Here is a 19724-nt window from a genome sequence, read left to right as displayed (position 1 = left end):
AAGTTAATTTACCACAAATTTCTACATCACTGAATTAATTGTTTATTCCTTATTCCAAACTAGGTCAGATTACCTTAAGAGAAATGCACAATTAATATAAATAGCTCCAGAAGGAAATAGAATCAAGCTAGTCTTACTGGTTTCTTCCCCAGCTTTGTTAAGATGCAACTGACAAATAAGATTTGTATTGGCATTTTAATTTACATCAGCGATACGAGAAAAAGAATGGGACCAGTGCAATAGATTATAGATAGACTGGCTAATTTGTACAGTGATTGCAGTTCAGCATTCAGATTGAATGAGCTAGGATTGTACATGTTTCAACCAAGATAAATCTCGGAAAAAATATTAATTGCAAAATAAGTAGCATGGAGTTTTATATAGTAGAGCACCATAAATGTAAATTTTTTAAATCCTCAACAATTTTCTTTACAGATAACATATATATATATAGTAGCAGTTTAAAAACATTTATAGGAATCATATATACCAACTATAGGATAATGGTTTTTCTGTTGAACATAGGGCAAAAGAATGTTAGAGTGAGGCCTTAGCTATTTTAATAGTGTTTGGTTTTATAAAAGAAGGAGAAAAATCTGAAAGAAAAAATGCCCAAAAACTTTAAACCTATTAAATCTAATTGCTAGGCATATTTGTAAGTGTCTTTTGCTATGTATACTGCATGCTTGAAATTTTAAAAAAAATTTTCAGTTAAATTTAAAGCTAAGAAAATCTGGTTTTGAATGATATTAAAAAGAAGTATTATTCATTACACTCTTTTGTTCCTCAGAGAAGACATTTCTACTGCAAATGAAATTGATTTTTTTTCTCTCGATACTTATCCTAGATGCCAGCCTGTTTCTGTGCTCCAGGCCACTATCACTCCAGTCAACCTCAGTATCGCCCAATCCCTTCTGTCCATTACAATTCACATCTAAACCAACCACTGCCACAGCCTGCACAGCAGACAGGTGAGTAATATTTCTGAGGCTATACTCTCTTAGCTGTGGTTATTGCTCTTTTCATTCTGCTTTATTTCAGTCTAACTATTAAGATATTGCCCCAGTCTGACTGACAGGGGTCTCAGGTATGGCCCATATGAATATACAAACCACTGAGACTGAAAGAGTGAGCAAATCTTAGCACCTGCCAGAAAGTAACTCTGCCAGGTTTATATGGTAAAGTGTTTAGAGCCATAAGGAGAAGACTGTATTAGGCCATGCAAAGTGATGATTGGCTTTCTGTTACTCACTGCCATTGTGGTAAAGCCTCCTTTGGGACCCGATAATCCACCTCTGTTAACAACAAAAGAGAGACAGTGCAAGCTAAGATGTCTCATGAGCAGCTAACTAGAAGCAAGGACCCAAATGACCCAACTCTGAGAATCTAGCCTGGTGGAGATATTCTGATGTCTTAGTCTCAGTATGCTTTTTAAAGGAATAATGGTCAAACTTTTTTGTGTTTAATTTTTCGGTTTGCTGGCTGTATAGTGAAAGGTATTTTTAAACCAAATGCAGTCTAATACTAGGCATATCACATATATTAAAATTCAAAAGATCCTTTTCCTTATGCTCCTCTTAAATTTTCTTTAAGCTTTCAGTGAAAACTATTGTGACCTCAGTGTAAAAACCTGTCTTAACTGAATTCATTTCTTTCTGTGCTTCCCACCTCAATTTGTTCTTCTGCCCTAGATGTGTAATAAGATACTTTTCAGTCTTTCATAACTCTAGCAGTTGAAGTGTGATGTTTATTGTTATCTTGGAGGCCTTTTTAGCTGGTTGTCACTGTTGGAGACTCTCACACTATATCACCGTGACTCACTAAGGCCACATAACCCTCCACGAAGGCAGTTTCTTGCTCTTGATACTATGTGCAAGTCTTAAGGGGAGCCGCAGTTTTAGGAGAAAGACATCTGCACAGGGCAGTCTGGTGAGAAGTATTTTCATTTCTCCCCACTCATGCAGTTTTCAATGATCATTGTGACTCACCAACTTCCTTAACCAGAGAGGATTCTTACCTTAACCAGAGAGGATTCTTACTTATCACCCCTATAGGGGTTAATTCAGGTTCTTAATCCATTGTTCCTAGGAGTAATCTTATACTTTATAGAAGGTCTTCCCTTTTTTGTGTTACTAGCCCTGTATTGTATGTGTGAGAAATGTTCTTCCAAAGGATATTGAGTCCAAACATTGTTCATTTTAGCCAACTTAGAATTAATTGGTCTTCTGTCTTAATTATGACTCCCTTTAGTTCAGGTTTTCCTGAAGTTTGATAAGACAGTGTGCTTCAAATACAGATTAGTACATGCTCAAATTTTGAAAGTCATTAGAAGTTCTTTATATGGGAGCATTCATTGTGACACTGCTCATTCATTAGCTTTAGTTAGTTAGTTATTTTATTCTAATCGAAATTATTTTCTGAGTTTTCCTGGGCCACAGTGACTGACTTTTCATATTGTTTTTGTTTTGATTTTCTTCTTTCAAAATTAAAATACAGACTATAGTTAATGTCATGATAACAAAAAAGAAATTTACCTTCATTCTCCCCGTTCAAATATCTTCTGTGTGGCTGATTAACTTAGTTTATTAGTATAGCCTATTAATGAGGCACGCAGATATCCTTTGCTCTGTAATTGTGAGAGTTTATTAGTTTTGTTCTTTTCCATCACTAGATTTTTATTCCCCTGCATTGTCAAACTCCCTACAGAATTAAACTTTCAATCACAGGTCGAACCAGTGTGCTTTTACAAATGCATCTCAGCAAAAATATTCCCACTTAATGGGAAACAACTGAATACGCCACTCCTCCCAATTGAGGGCCAGAATATCTATGTTACAGATAGTAGGTGTTTTTTATCATCAGTGATACTTTAATTGTGTATTTTTTTCTAATGCCAATTATGGTGAGAAAGAAGGAAACAAAATAAGTTAGATTGCATCCGTATAATACAGGCACAGAAGAAAGAGTATGTCTGAATAGTTTTTGACATTGTGTTTGACTCTTAAAGTCTTCATAGTGTAACATGTTATATAGAATTTGTCCTTCCAGTTATTTTATGTATTGTCCTCTCAGTTTACAGACTAAAATTAGTGGAGTATCATTCAGTGTGAAGAAAAAAAAGAGAAATAAATCCTCAAAGCATCCTTCTTATCTGAAAGCGAAAGAAATGTTAATAAGTACAATAGCAAATTTCTCTTTAAAGAAGAGTTCAGTAGTGCCAGTGGCAAGTATTGTGTTGGTAATTTTAACAGACCTTGTAATGGAATTAGTAGGATTTGAACTACTAAAAAAGTTACAATCTAAACACTTGTTTGTAGTTAGCTAATGGTTATTTTTTATGTTAAAGCATACAGAAAAGTGTGCATTTATGTTTGTGTATATCCGAATGGAAAAGTAAAATGCAGTGAGAAATGGACAAGGCAACTTTTTCTGATTTTTTAAACAAATTTATAGCAATTTCTGTCTCCATAATTTACATTTTGATATGTATACATCATACTTTCTGGATTTCTTTTTTTTAATTCTTTTCCTTATATTTCCCTACATTCCACCATCCTGGTTTGATTAAAATTGGAAATAATTTGTTAATGTCTCTTACGTTTCTGTTTCTTACCAAACATTTAGTGAAGAAGCATATTTTCTTTTATCACGTTAAAGGGTAAAACTAATTGTTGAACCAAATAATGAAAACAATAGATTTGGAACAGTTCTTCACTGGGGCACAAATAAATAATTTTTAAATGTTTGCATATGAATTTAAAGAAATTGTCCCCTAACTTAACAAATTCAGTGGAATTAAATGGTTGTTTTGAGAGTTTTGTTTTGTTTTTTGTTCTTTACCTATTGAATTAAGTAGTCTTAAACCGGGGGATATGGCAAGAGAAATAAAAAATTATCTGTTATTTTCCCTTTTGAGGGCAGGAAGGTTGGGGAGATAACTCAAGGATAAAATGCTTTGGTCTTCTATCCCACATGTGTGCCAGAGGTCCACAGTAGTTATTGATCCTCTTGACAGTAAACCTCTCATCTATTACGGGAATTGAATTGAAAACAGCACACTATTGCTGAGGAATGAATATACGTATCTTGTATTATGTATGTGAAGCTGTCATGGTCATTAAAAACAAGGTTAAGTCAACCCCACTCAACAGAAACAGAAAAAATTCTGGCTACATGAGGCTTTTCAGACAATGGATTGTATAGTGTGAAATAAAATAGGAATAAAATCCTGATGGCCCTTATTCATTTTTAACTGGTACTAGATCTATCACTTAAAGCTTCTGGGTTTGTTTACTTACTTGTTAAGGGAGGTTTACTGTATTGACTGTTGAAACCTCTGTGTACTCTAAAATTCCATGATTCTGTGTTTTCTATCATATATGAGTCCTTTTTAGTTCAGAAAGGTAGAATACTGGAAGACTGGTTTGCAATAGTTTAGTGACTTACTGTCAGTAACTGGAGTCACACAAGCAACTGTTTCAATAGATATGGTTATTTGCCATTACAGTAGTAAGAATTTATTATCTTAACCCTTTATCATAAAATTTACAGCTTAAATACTAGAAAGTATACTACATGTAAGGAGATTGATATAAAGAAACTGTTCCTGCATATCACTTATAGCAAAGATTTTGGGTTTATGAGGCCCTGGCTGTTTTCTGTGTAGCCACTTTCATTCTTATGACTCTTTTTTGAAAGGTTTGCAGCTTTACCATATATGTTTAATATTTTGCAATAATTGGCCTTGTTCCTGAGCTGTTGGATTCGGGGCCGTAGCACTGTCTGAGAGGTTTACATTTCTCACAGTGAACCGGTCTCTTTTTCAGCTGCTTCCTGGCTTCTTTTTACTCAGGTTTCCACTGCTTTTTTTCTTTCTTTCTTTCTTTTTTTAATGCTGTATTAAAGTATTAATATTTGCTTATATTTTCCATTATAATGCCTTTTAATCATGCATCATACTCAGAAAGAGGGATTTGAATTTAAATCTTAATTTAAACCTTGTCTTAATATAATTTACCTTTTAAAATTTTGTGAAAGCTATTGCTTTAATTTCTTTTAAAGCAGATTTAAATGGCAGTTTCAGTTTGGTTTATAGCTTTTCTTAAAAGTCTAATGTCTTAAGCATGCCAAACTCATTAGCAAAAGTCAAGTACATCTCTTTCTATATTGCTGCATAACTTTTAAAGAATATTAGTGTGCATTAATGCATGCTATCTAATGGACCTATGACATCTAAAACCATCTGAAACTAATTGGGCTCTGACTGGGGATATAATTCAATTTTTTTCCCCCAAACTGTGATATTATATGCATGTGGGGAGCAAAATGACTCTGTAAAATGAAATGTCATTTTAGTTTTGCAGCCAGTTGATAAATTCAGAGAATATCAATGCATTATATCATCCGTGTTAGCTTTTCAAGTAACTCAGAACTATGTGGTTCCAGTTAAGCTTTGTTATCAGCAGACTATAGTAGGTTCCAGATGAACCACACATAGAAGGAATATTTTAGGATAAACAGTCTGTAACATGTGGAGAACATTGGCAGCATTGCGGAACACAGATTTAAAGCTGAGTTGGTGTAAAGGGCGAACAAGGAAGAAATGGACACATTGAATAAGCACCTAAGGGATGATATTAACGGGGACTTAGCTCTCTTAAATAGGGACTTTGGTATAAAGTTAGTTTCTTTGCTGGCATCTTTTGACTCAAGTGATAGGAATTTTGTAATGATGCTACTTTTGATGGCCCTGGTTATCGTTTTTTCATTGATTCTATGAGCTTTGCTGAGTATTGTGTGACCAGCACAGATTCAGACATTGTGTAATACCTACAAATCCACCTATTTCCCTTTTCCCTTCTCCATTAACCTGCTGCCACTGAAACCTGGAGCCAAAAGTATCTGGTAAGTACCCACAGATTTCCTTGAGCTGTACAGACTTTTCCATAGGGTCATCATTTAAATAGCTGTGAGTTCAAACTTCTACGTGGCTGTTTTTATTAGATTCGTTTTTTGTGTGTTTGTGTTCATGATTTTTTCAGGCACAGAAATAGTGGAGCAGATGGTGATACAGGAGAAAGAATAGTGAAGGTGTGTTGGTCTGGTGCCTATGTCTTCTTCTAAATTCACCTAAGAGGCTATCCTTAGTTGAACTTGCCTGCTCACTAAAAATGTACTGCAGGTGTATAAGATAGACCCGGATTACAAACTGGAGGTTTTGATGATTTGGAAATAGTTCATCTAAACTAGATACAGATAAACTTAGAATTGGCAAAAATTGCTTATCAAAAAACAACAACAACAACACAGATCTACACTCATACTTCTCCTGTACAAATTTTGTCTTGAAAAACTTAAATGAAATCACCTTAGATTTAGGGCTGTTCTGACAAAGCAGTTCTTCGGTTCTTTTTATTATCTTTCTCATTATATCTAATTCGTATTACTAAGAATGCTTTCCTTTAACAAAAATGCTGTTCAGGTCACCTGCCCAAAGTAAAACTAGCCTGTTAAAGCCTGTGCAACACTTTTCTGCTGAGCACTGTTTTCTTCTTGCTCTCTTCTATGTTGAAGTGAAAGAGAGTTAAAAATAGAATATTCTTTGGAGCCCTCCAGGGAAGTGCCTAAGCCATCAATTTATATTGTCCTAGTTCTCTTTGCTTGCAGAATTGATTGTGCTCTCCTCTGAAAGTGCTAGAAGAAATGGGGTAATATTGCAGCAGTGCAGTCCTTTAACAAAGGAGAATGACAGTGTTAAATAACACCTATGTTGAGGTCTGGATATTTTTATTCTGTTGTTTCGTATCACTTATATGGTATGCTTACTTTACAAAATGCATGTTTTCCCACAATATTGACACAAATTTCTAGGATGATATAGATCCTATTTTCCTCTGACTCCCAGGTTAAAACCTAGACAGATCACAGGAAGGATTTGTGTTGTTGTTGTTTTAATTTCTGATATACTGAAACACTTATTATTAAAGAAAGAATAATTTAGGTGTAGCCAAGTTGGTGGTATGTGTTAGATTACTGGAAATACTCTTCTCTTAGAATTTTTTTTTCTTCTTCTCCCAAGTTTTTATTTACATTCCAGCTAGTTAACATAGAGTGCAATATTAGCTTCAGGGGTAGAATTTAGTCATTCTTATCAGTTACATACAACACCTGGTCCTCACCACTACAAGTATCCTCCTTAATATCCATCACCTATTTTTTTTAAAAGTTTATTTATCTAAGTCATCTCTATACCCAGCATGGGGCTGGATCTCACAACCTTGGGACCAAGAGTCACATGTTCTTCTGACTGAGCCAGCCAGGCAGGTGTCTCTACCCATCACCTATTTAACCCATTCCCCTGCCCACCTCCCTTCCAGCAACCTAATGGTACTTTTCCTTCTCTAGGAATCTACTTCCTTTTTCTAGTCTTCAGCTTTCTCCCTCTTTTCTAGATCACTGTTTTTTTCCCTCATACTTGTTGATCTTCAAACTATACCTTCTAAACTATCAGAACTATCCTTTAGACTGAATTTACATAATGAACTTGGACCACAGTGCCACTTCTCTACTAAATACTATGCTGTAACAGTTGATGCTCTGCAGCCTGAGATTCCTTTGCTTAAACACAGGTTCAGAGGAATTTGTGAGCAACTTGAATAGTTATTTTAAATGTAAATTTTATTTACCAAGTGTGCATAAAGTGAGGCATACTTGTGATTATATTATGTTGCTAATAAATTAATATCTTGGTCTTGAATGAACAGTGGTATGGTTCTTATCTTTGATTAGTAGAATGATGTGGTGAATTTTTCTGTTTTAGTGCTTTCTAACTGAATATTTCTAGTTTTCCTGCGGTTATAGTAACTTTAACCAACATAGTTCCCGTGGTCTTACATCACCCAAAAAAGTCAATTAATCTTTTTTTCAAATCTTTTTTTTTTTTTTAAGTAATCTCTACACCCAACATGGGGCTTGAACTCACGACCCCGAAATCAAATGTCACACATTCTTCTGACTGAGCCAGCCAGACACCCCAGTCTTTTTGCAACTTTTAATATCCTGCTCTTTAGAGAATATACTCTAAAATTATATACTTTTGGGGTGCCTGAGTGGCTCAGTCAGTTAAGCATCTGCCTTAGGCCCAGGTTATGATCCCAGGTTCCTGGGATCTAGCTCCATGGCTGGCTCCCTGCTTAGCAAGGAGCCCACTTCTCCCTCTGCCTGCCACTCCCCCAGCTTGTGCGCGCTCTCTCTCTCTGACAAATAAAATCTTAAAAAAAAAAAAAAAAATTATATACTTTTCAACTAGTTACTAGGTTGTAGGTTTTTTGTTTTCATTATTGAAATGAATGGTCAAACATCTCATTGTGACGCCTAAAAAAACGTTCAGGAACCTCTCCAAATTACCAGTAGAATTTCCCTGCTGGGGAGCTAGTCATACAGAGTATCAAATGTTAAATGATACCTTTTTTCAGCCATGACAGGCCTAGAAAGAGTCCTTAGGTCCTGGCAGCTTCCTGCCCAGTGTGGTTCATACCTGGTGAGTTTTCTTGCCTCGAACATAAATGTTAATGTAAAGCTACTCTGTATAAAAAAGAATCATTGCTTCACAAGAACTTAAGGCTTAGCCTACAGAACATTGCCCTTTGTACACAGGCATCCAGGTTAAATCTAGCTTTAACACCTGGGTGGTTCAGTGGGTTAAAGTCTCAGCATCGTGGGATCAAGCCCCACATCAAGCTCTCTGCTCATCAGGGAGCCTGTTTCCTCCTCTCTCTGCCTGCCTCTCTGCCTACTTGTGATCTCTATCTGTCAGATAAATAAATGAAATCTTTAAAAAAAAAAAAAAGTGAAAATTGTTACAGTTTGGCATTTTAAAAAAAACTTTACCTACCCCACTAGGTAAAGTCTGATTTCTTAGCAAGACAAGTCAACTTTGCAGAGAAGAGAACCAGGTTATGAAAGTTCTGTTAAATCTTGTGTGCACTCATATGGGATATAGCAACAGAATATACATTTTGAGCAAAGTCAGCCTTTGAAACAAAATAGCAAAGCTAAACACCAACAAGAAACATTGAAGATTGGCATGAAAGTACACAGATCAAGGGACACGAACCAGAAACAGGTCACCATTTGAGCCTCCTTTTCCTCTTCCCAACTGTTTCATATACATGTGAGATCTAATTATAATAAGGCAAGGAAGTGTAACCTTGAAATACAGAAGTCACAAACTACGCATCTTGAGAGTAATAGGCAAAACAACTAAAGGAGAATACCTTCCAAGGGGAGGGCATTATGGGCTGATTGTTTAAACTCTTTGATATATAGTCTTTTTTTAGCTCCAAGTTTATCTAACTACCATCTGCACTAACTCTTCAACAACTTTCACTCTGATTCTTATTTTGGATAATCACATTTATATATACAAATAATCTTAAATTCAAGTGAGTTTCCCTGGTTGATTGACTATTTGCAATATTTTTTTCCTATAATTATCATGAGACTTAAGTATCTTAAACTACAGTAAAAACCTTCATTAACCAAAATACTGAAAAAATGGAAGGAGACCAAGTGTATAGTGTTCCACTTATTTAAGCAGTATTACCCTAATACTCTTCCTACTTCAACATTTGTACCTAAGAAAAGTAAATTTTAGAATCAGACTAACTATGAGCAAATCCCACTTTTAACTTACCAGGAGGTAACCTTGGGCAAGGTGTGAACCTCTTTGTTTTGTTTCTTCATCTCACTTCATATACAAAGTACTTAGAACAGTACCCAAAACCTAATAAATGTCATGTAAGTGTTAGCTACTAATGTTACTTTGTGGTGCTATTTAAAAAAAAAAAAAAAAAAAAAAAAGAACATTATGTAGTATTCTAAATGAAAAGGCATAGGAATTTGGGGCTAAATTTGTGTTTGGTCTGAATTCCAGAGTGGCCGGAGGATACTGACATAGTTGGTTCTAAAATATTTAGTCCTTTTGTCTTGTTAGCTTCTTAACACATGCCTTTTCCTTAAAATACAACAGAGTTCACATCAGATGACTCCTTTTCTCATCCTTGGATTGTTAACTTGAAGTCTAAATATATTCTAAAAAATTTCCTTTTCCTTCCCATCTTTTTTTGTTAGTTTTTATTTAAATTAAATTAACATATAGTATATTATTAGTTTCAGAAGGAGAGTTAAATGGTTCATCAAGCTTATATAATACCCAGTGCTCCCAGTTACCTAGTCCCCCTGCCCCCTCCCCTCCAGCAACCCTCAGTTTATTTCCTTTTTTTTTTTTCTTAAAGATTTTACTTATTTATTTGACAGAGAAATACAGCAAGACAGGGAACACAGGCAGAGGGAGTGGGAGAAGGAGAAGCAGTCTCCCCACTGAGCAAGGAGCTTGATGCGAGGCTCAGTCATAGGACCCTAGGATCAGGACCTGAGCTGAAGGCAGACACTTAACAACTAAGCCATCCAGGCGCCCCTCAGTTTATTTCCTATGATTAAGAGTCTCTTATGGTTTGTCTTCCTCTCTGATTTCATTTTATTTTTCCCTCCCTTCCCCCTATGATCTTCTGTTTTGTTTCTTAAACTCCACATGTGAATGAGATCATATGATAGTTGTCTTTCTCTGATTGACTTCCCATCATTTTTTTTTTTTTACTTCCCATCACTTTTATAAATTTGTTAATCTTATCCATAGCTATGGAAACATTACATGGAAAAGGTTTTAAAACAGTTTGTATGCCATTTCTGTAAATAATGTAAGTGGATATTTATATCTGCATGGAAATAAGGCTAACTATATATACATGTAAATGGTGATTTTCTGTGAGTAATTGTCTTACAAAAATGGTTTTTTCCATAGTAGCTTTTTCCTTTTTTTTTATTTTCCAAATGTTCTACTGTAAAAACCTATAGTATAATCATGTAAGCCTTTTTTAAGAGATGTTTAAAATGTCCAGACTTACTCAGAAATATTGAAATAAAACCTTTTTGTTTCAAGCTTTATATATTAAATGTAAACCAGAACAGTTTTGTGTTATTCCTTATCAAGTAAACAGTTTGGGGTTAATGACATGAAATCTGCATTTCAGCTGCAGTGCAGTTTCTAAGGAGAGGATTTGTGAGCGACCCAAAATTCATGAATTCACTGAGGTGATTCGTAATCATGCAGTCAAGTTTCATTTTAATGAAATGGCAATTAAATGTGTTTAACCTTATTTTAAACGCTACCTTAAAACTTTAAGTTCAGCTTTTGCTTACAGAGCCATTTGCTGAACATGGAGAATGAAAAACACCATTCTCAGTCTGTCTGTCAGCATGCGTAGTAAGCTTCTGGTTTCATTTAGAAACATATATTATTTTTATTCTATTCTGCTAAGAATATGTTTTCCTCTATTATCTATTCACTGAGTGTAAATATTGAGTGCACACTTACTGGCTTAGCTCCACAATAGCTGATATGGGTTTCTTTGTTTTTAATGGAAGTGGGGAAGGGAGATGTTAAAGTTTCTAACTTACTTTTAAAAAGCCCATCATTTCATTTTTTGTTTATTAAGGCATACACATGAGAAAACAATTAAAGAGATGAATTTTATATAATTAACATACAGTGTCATTAGTTTCATGCGTGCAATATAATAATTCAACAGTTCTGTACATTACTCAGTGTTCATCAAGATACCTTTACTCCTGATCCTGTACTCCTTCACCTATTTCACCCATCCTGCCAACCACCTCCCCTCTCATAACCACCTGTTTATTCTCTTTATTTAAGAGTCTGGTTTTTTGTTTCAATCTTTCAGTTCGTTCCTTTGTTTTGTTTTCCAGATTCCACATAGGAGTGAAATTGTATGATATCCATCTTTTTCTCACTGACTTATTTCACCTAACATTGCACTCTCTAGGTGTACCCGTGTTGTAGCAAATAGCAGATTTCATTTGTTTTTACGGCTGAGTAATAGTCCATGGTATACATATTTCATACCACATCTTCTTTATCCACTCATCTATCAATGGACATTTGGGTTACCTTCTTATCTGGGCTATTGTGAGCAATGCTGCAGTCTACATAGGGGTGTGTATGTCTTTTTGAATTACTGTTTTCATTTTCTTCGGGAAAATACCCAGTAGTGGAATTACTGGATCATATAGTAATTTTATTTTTATCAAGAAGAACCTCCATACTATTTTCCACAATGGCTGCACCGTTAACATTCCTCCCAACAGTGTACAAAGGTTCCTTTTTCTCTACATTCTCTCCAACCCTTATTTCCTGTGTTTTTGATTTTAGCCATTCTGACAAGTGTAAGGTGATATCTCAGTGTTGTTTTGATTTGCATTTCCCTGATGATGAGTGATGTTGAGCATCTTTTCATGTATCTGTTGGCCATCTGGATGTCTTCTTTAGAGAAATGCCTGTCATGTCCTCTGCCATTTTGTAATTGGACTTTTTGAGGGTTTTGTTGTTAACTTGTATAAGTTTTTTATATATTTTAGGTATTAACCCCTTACCAGATAGATCATTTGCAAATATCTTTTCTTGTTCAGTAGGTTACTTTTTTGTTTTGTTGATGGTTTCCTTTGCTGTGCAGAAGCTTTTTAGTTTGGTATAGTCCCAGTCATTTAATTTTGCTGTTTCTCTTGCCCAGGGAGACCTATCTAGAGAAATGTTTTTAAGGCCAATGTCAAAGAAGAAATTACTGCCTGTGGGGCGCCTGGCTGGCTTAGTCAGTAGAGCATGTGACTTTTAATCTCAGGGTCATGAATTTGGGCCCCACATTGGCTGTAGAAATTACTTTTTAAAAATGAGTTAAGTAAACTCTTAAAAAAAAGAAAAGAAAAAAAATTACTGCATTTTTTTTCTACGATTTTAATGGTTTTAGGTCTCATACTTCTCTAATTCATTTTAAGCTTATTTGTGTTTGGGATAAGAAAATGGTCCTGTTTCATTCTTTTGCATGTAGTTTTCCAGTTTTCCCAGGATCATTTGTTGAAGAGACTTTTTCCCATTGTATGTTCTTGTCTCCTTTGTCATACATAAATTGAGCATGTAAGTATAATATATTTCTGGGATTTCTGTTCTGTTTCTGTCTGTGTCCCAGTACCATACTATTTTGATTACTAGAGATTTGTACTATAGTTTGAAATCTAGGAATGTGATACCTCCAGCTTTGTTCTTTTTCAAGATTGTTTTGGCTATTCACGGTCTTCTCTGGTTATATACAGATTTTCAGATTATTTATTCTACCTTTGTAAAAAATGTTTTTGGTATCTTGATATAGGTTGTTTTAGGTAGTGTGGACATTTTAACAGTATTGATTCTTCTAATCCATGAGCATGGAATATCTTTCCATTTGTGTCATTGTTTATTTCTTTAACAACGTTCGATAGTTTCAAAGTATAAGTCTTTGACCTTCTCAATTAAGTTTATTTACTCTTTTTAAAGCAATTATAAGTGAGATTGTTTTCTTAATTTCTCTTTCTGCTACTTCATTATTAGTGTATAGTAATACAACAGATTTCTGTAAGTTGCTTTTATATCCTGTGTCCTTACTAAGCTCATTTATCAGTTCTAGTAGTTTTTTGGTGGGATTTTCAGGGTATTCTCTGTATAATATTATGTCATCTCCAAGACTGAAAATTTTACTTCATCCTTTCCAGTTTGGGTGCCTTTTACTTCTTTTCTAACTGCTGGGGCTAGAGCTTCCATTACTTTGTTGATTAAGAGTAGTGGGAGTGAACATCCTTGTCTTGTTCCTGATCTTAGAGGAAAAGCTCCATTTTTCACCACTAAATATGTGAGATGTTAGTTGTGGGGTTTTCATATGTGGGCTTTATTATGTATGTATGTTCCCGCTAAACCTACTTTGTTGAGAGTTTTTATCATGAATGGAAGTTGTCCTTTATCAAATGCTTTTCCTGCATCTACTGAGATGAATAATGTGGTTTTATCCTCTCTCTCTTTTTTTTTTTAAGATTTTATTTATTGATTTGACAGACAGAGATCACAAATAACACAGAGGGAGAGAGGAGGAAGCAGGCTCCCCGCTGAGCAGAGAGACCGATGAGGGCCTCGATCCCAGGACCCTGGGATCATGACCTGAGCCAAAGCCAGAGGCTTTAACCCACTGAGCTACCCAGGCGCCCCATCCTTTGTCTTAATACGATGTATCACATTGATCGATTCACAAATATTGAACCACCCTTGCATCCCTGTAATAAATTCCACTCTACACTGGTGAATGATTTTTTTTTTAATGTATTGTTGGATTTGGTTTGCTAATATTTTGTTGAAATTTTTATATCTGTGTTCATCAGAGATACTGGCCAGTATTTTTCTTTTTTCTTTTCTTTCTTTCTTTTTTTTTTTTTTTCTTTTTTGTAGTGTATCTAGTTTTTGTATCAGAGTAGTTCTGGCCTCATACAATGAACTTAGTAACTTTCCTTCCTCTTCTTTTTTTTGGAGTAATTTGAGAAGAACAAGTATTAATTTTTCTTTAAATGTTTGGTAGACGGCACCCAGGTGGCTCAGTGGATTAAGCTTCTGACTTCAGCTCAGGTCATGATGCCAGGGTTCTAGAATTGAGTCCTGCTTCAGGCTCCCTGCCCAGCAGGGGGTCTTCTCCCTTTACACCTACCCTCTGCCTGTGATCCCTCTCTCTCACATCCCTTTTTTATCTTTCTCTCAAATAAATAAAATCTTTTTAAATAAATAATAAATGTTTTATAGAATTCCCCTGTGAAGCCATCTGGTCCTGGAGTTCTGTTTTGGGGCAGTTTTTTGATTACTGATTCAATTTTCATTACTAGTAATTGAGAAGTTCAAATTTTCTATTTCTTCCTAATTTCATTTTAGAAGGTTATGTGTTTCTAGGAATGTATCCATTCTTTCCAGACTGTGCAATTTGTGGCATGTAATTTTTTATAATATTCTTTTATAATCCTATGTATTTCTGTAGCTGTCAGTTATTTCTCCTCCTTCATTTCTGGATTTTATTTAAGTCCTTTCTCTCTCTCTCTGTCTCTCTCTCGTTCTTTATGAATCTGGGTATCTGTTCAGAGAATCAGCTTCCGGTTTCACTGACCTGTTCTGTTGTGTTTTTAGTTTCTATTTCATTTCTATTCAACTCGATTAATCTCTAATCCTTATTATTTCCTTCCTTCTGCTAGCTTTGGGCTGTGTTTATTCTTTTCCTAGCTCTTTTAGGCCTAAGATTAGGTTTTTTACTTGAAATTTTTCTTGCCTCTTGAAGTAGGCTTGTACTGTGGTAAACTTCCCTCTTAGAACAGTTTTTGCTGCATCCCAAAGATTTTGGACCATTGTGTTTTCATTTTTATTTGTCTCTATGTATTTTTTTATTTCCTCTTTGATTTCTTGGTTGAGCCATCTGTTGTTTAATAGGATGTTATTTAGCCTCCATGTATTCATGTTCTTTTTAGACCTTTTCTTATAATTGATTTCTAGTTTCATACCATTGTAGTCAGAAAAGATGCATGATGTGTTTTCTGTTTTTCTCAATTTACCGAAACTTGTTTTGTGGCATAACAAAGTGATCTGTTGTAGAGACTGTTTCATGTGCACTTCAATGTATGTTACACTGTTTGTTTGTTTTTTTAAGATTATTTATTTATTTATTTGACGGAGAGAAATCACAAGTAGACTGAGAGGCAGGCAGAGAGAGAGAGAGGGAAGCAGGCTCCCTGCTGAGCAGATAGCCCGATGCAGGACTCGATCCCAGGACCCTAAGATCATGACCTGAGCCGAAGGCAGCGGCTTAACCCACTGAGCCACCCAGGCGCCCCTGTTACACTGTTTTTTGAAAAAATGTTCTGAATATATCTGATAGGTCCAACTGATCCAATGTGTCATTCAGAGCCACCTCTTCTTTGTTTTCTGTCTGGATGATCTGTCCATTGATGTACGTGGTGTGTTATAGTCCCCCACTATTATTGTATTACTGTCAGTTTCTTCTTTGCTGTCTCTTAATAGTTACTTTATGTACTTAGATATTCCCATCTTGGGTGCATAAATATTTACAATTGTTATATTCTCTTGTGGGATTGTTCCCTTTATCATGATGTAGTGTATTTCTTTGTCTCATGTTACAGTCTTTGTTTTAAAGACTATTTTGTCCTATGTAAGTATTGCTACCCCAGCTTTTTTTTCACTTCTTTTGCATGGTAACTATTTTTGTATCCCTTAACTTTAAATCTGCATGATTATTTAGATCTGAAGTGAGTCTCTTGTAGACATCATATACATGGGTCTTGCTTTTTTTTTTTTTTTTTTTTTTTTAAAGATTTTATTTAGTCGTTTGTCAGCGCAAGCAGGGAGTGCCACAGGTCAAGGGAGAAGCGGGCTCCCTGCTGAGCAAGGAGCCCAGTGCGGGACTTGATGCCAGGAAATTGGGATCATGACCTGATGATCGCAGATGCTTAACCAGATCAGCCACCCAGGCATCCCAGAGTCTTGCTTTTTTTTTTTTTTTTTTTTTTTTTTTAAGATTTTTCTTTATTTGTTCAACAGATAGAGATCACAAGTAGTCAGCGGGGGGGGGGGGGGGGGAGCAGTCTCCCCGTGTGCAGAAAGCCCAATGTGGTGCTCGATCCCAGGACCCTGAGATCATGACCTGAGCCGAAGGTGGAAGCTTAACCCACTGAGCCACCCAGGAGCCCCAAGGGTCTTGCTTTTTTATCCACTCATTCACCCTATGTCCATTGATTGATTGGTACATTTAGTCTATTTACATTGAAAGTAGTTATTGATGGGTATATACTTCCAGTTATTTTGTTACTTGTTTTATGGTTGTTTTTGTAGTTCTTCTCTTTTCCTTTCTTTTGCTCTCTTCCCTTGTGGTTTGCTGGCTTTCTTCAGTGAAATGCTTAGATTCCTTTCCCTTTATTTTGTTTATCTATTGCAGGTTTTTGCTTTGTGGTTACCATTAGGTTCTTATTTACATCATATGCATGTAGCAGTCTGTATTACATTGATGTCAATTTAACTTTGAACCCGTTGTAAGAGAACCAATTTATAATCCCCTCCCACCTACATTCTATGTATATGATGTCATATTTTACATCCTTTTATTTTGTGGATCCCTTGAATGCTTTTTATAGATATAATTTAATGTAATTTTTTTTGCACATTAACCTCTGTAATGATTTTATAAGTGATTAATCTACCACTTTTATTGTGCTTATATTTACTGATGATATTTTATTCTTTCATAATGTTGTTACTACTGATTATGGCTTTCTTTCCACTGAAAGAATCCCCTTTAACTTCTCTTGTAAGTCTGGTTTAATGGTGATGAAGAATTCCTTTAACATTTATTTGCCTGTAAAACTCTCTCTCTTTTTATTCTGAGTGATAATCTTGCCTAGGCAAAGTGTTCTTGGTGGTTTTTTTCCTTTCAGTACTTTGATGTGTATCATGTCACTTTGGCTTGCAAAGTTTCTGCTGAAAAATCAGCTTATTGGTCTTCTGGGATTTCCCTCCTAAGAAACTATTTTATTTTCTGTTGCTGCTTTTAAAATTCTCTCATTATCACTGCTTTTAACTACTAAGTATCTTGGTGTGAACCTCCTTGGGTTGATATTGTTGGGGGCCCTCTGCCTTCTGGATTTAAATATATATTTCTTGCCTCAGATTTGGGGAGTTTTCAGCTATTTTTTTCTTCAGATAAATTTTCTGCCTCCTTTCCTCTCTCATTTCTTTCTGGGATCCCAAAAATGCAACTATTATTACACTTGATGATGTTGCTGAGCTCCCTTAACCTATTCTCATTTTTAATTGTTATTTTTTCTTTTTGATTTTCATTACCCTGCCTTCTAGATTAATGATCTGTTTTTCCTGCATCCTCTAATCTGTTGATTCCTTCTAGTATATTTTTCATTTCAGTTATTGAATTCTTCATCTCTGACCGGGTTTTTTGGGTTTTTTTTTTTATTATTATTATTTTCTCTTCGTTAAAGTTCTCACTGAGTTTGTCCCTTTTTTTTTCTCCAAGTCCAGTTAGTATCTTTGTATTATTACAAAGTACATTACTTTGAATTCTTTATTCAGGAATGTAGCTGATCTCACTTTCATTTATCTCTTTTTTTGCGATTTTGTCCTGTTCTTTAATTTGGGACATATTTTATTCTCCTCGTTTTGTATAACTCTGTGTTTGTTTATATGTATTAGGAAGGTGAGCTATGTCTACTGATCTTGAAAGTAGTAGCCTTATGAAGAAGGGCAGTGCCCTGTTGCACAGTGTCTCCTGTTTCCCTGAACCAGGTTCTTCAGGGTGTCTCCTCCATGGGTTGCATGTTCTCTGCTGTTGTATCTGAGCCACATTTATCTTCACTTCTCTTAGCTACAATGGCCCACCTTGCATGCTGTGGGCAGGATTTAGTCCCTGTGCTATTTAGGGCCACTGTGGGCTTGTAGTTGGGCATTCTCACCAATCAGACCAGATGCCTGCCCTCATCCAGTTCACTGTGGCTACAATAGCACCAACCTGCAGGGTCCCCTGAGAGGCTTTTGTAGGTAGGTGGGGCCAGCAGTCAGACTAGATCCCTGCCTCCAATTTGCCTGGCATGGCTGCAGTGATCCCAAACTGCAGGGCTCTCTTCTTGTGCTGCCCCTGAGAGTTTTTTGTTGGTGGGTGTGACTGGCAGATCAGATGTCTGCCCCCATTCCATCTGCTGGGGCTGCAGTGGAGCTAGTTTGTTTGGTTATCTTCCCCTCTCCCCAAGGCAGGAGTCACTTTGGAGTGCCTCCCATCCCTGTCCAGCTGCTTGGAGGGTATAATGCAGCAAAAATCACTTAGGAGGGTTACCTATAGCTTTTAAAATGTCTGGAAATAAGGAAATGAACAAAATTATGTGAAGATTAATATGAGCTTCTTAGGAAATATATTTTCTTTTAAAGTGTTTGACATTCTTGTTTTTAATAGCTCCACTATTGTTTTAGGAATATGCTACCAGTGTGTTTATGCTACTTTTGAATGAAGTACTAATATTTAGACATTGTTCTGGTTTCCAAGTCTTTCATATCTAGAACTTTGTGTTCTCACAACTCTTCTACTCTTCCCCACAGATATTATTCATTTTATACTTTTCTATCATTTTTTTTTAAGTCCAAGCTCAAATGTCTACCTCTGTCAGGGTTAATTTCTCCCTCTTGTTTTCCTAAGTCCTATTTATACTGCTGTTCTAGTAGCAGTGTCAGGGCTAAGCATACCTAATTCAAAGATAGGGACATTACTTATCTTTATTATCACCCACCAGTCACACCCCGGGTTCATAACATACTACAATCTGTTACAAATGGTGAGGTTCTAGCGTCAGATATTTTAGATTTCATGTTATGTTGTCATGTTTTGAAAATGTGCCTGATGTTTGTGTGGAGATAATACTGTGACATCGATATTGATTGGGATTTGGTTGCATTAGGAAATCTAAAATACCACTGGAAACTTACTGGTGCAAATTCCATAATGTAGTATCCTGTGACATGGAATCTATAACTATTTATTAAAAGTTTTCTGTCAAACTTTTTTTCATAAGAGAGAATTTTTATGAAAAATTCTCCAACGCTCCAAGGCTCCAATGTGAATCTCTAAAAATTAGTAAATTTAAGTAAAGGAGATCAGAGCCACATTTGCCCATGCATTGACATTTTTTTTTCAAAGTTATATTGCAAAGGTAAGCTATAACTTTAAAAGTACTTTGAATAAACT

General features: G+C 35.6%; 1 protein-coding gene across 8 annotated transcripts in view; it reads left to right on the top strand.

Moving 5' to 3' along the window:
* Positions 1 to 19724, top strand: part of R3HDM1 (R3H domain containing 1) — a 150218-nt gene that overhangs the window by 75919 nt on the left and 54575 nt on the right. For all 8 annotated transcript variants that reach the window (XM_044242572.1, XM_044242575.1, XM_044242576.1 and 5 more), the window contains one exon: positions 848 to 971. In XM_044242572.1, the coding sequence (XP_044098507.1) occupies positions 848 to 971 (124 nt within the window). The remainder of the gene's footprint in view (positions 1 to 847; positions 972 to 19724) is intronic.

This window comes from Neovison vison, chromosome 3, assembly GCF_020171115.1.
Source record: "Neovison vison isolate M4711 chromosome 3, ASM_NN_V1, whole genome shotgun sequence".
NCBI classification, from domain to species: Eukaryota; Metazoa; Chordata; class Mammalia; order Carnivora; family Mustelidae; genus Neogale; species Neogale vison.
The sequence above is the reverse complement of the archived record's forward strand: the minus strand, read 5'-3'. Positions and strand labels throughout refer to the sequence as shown.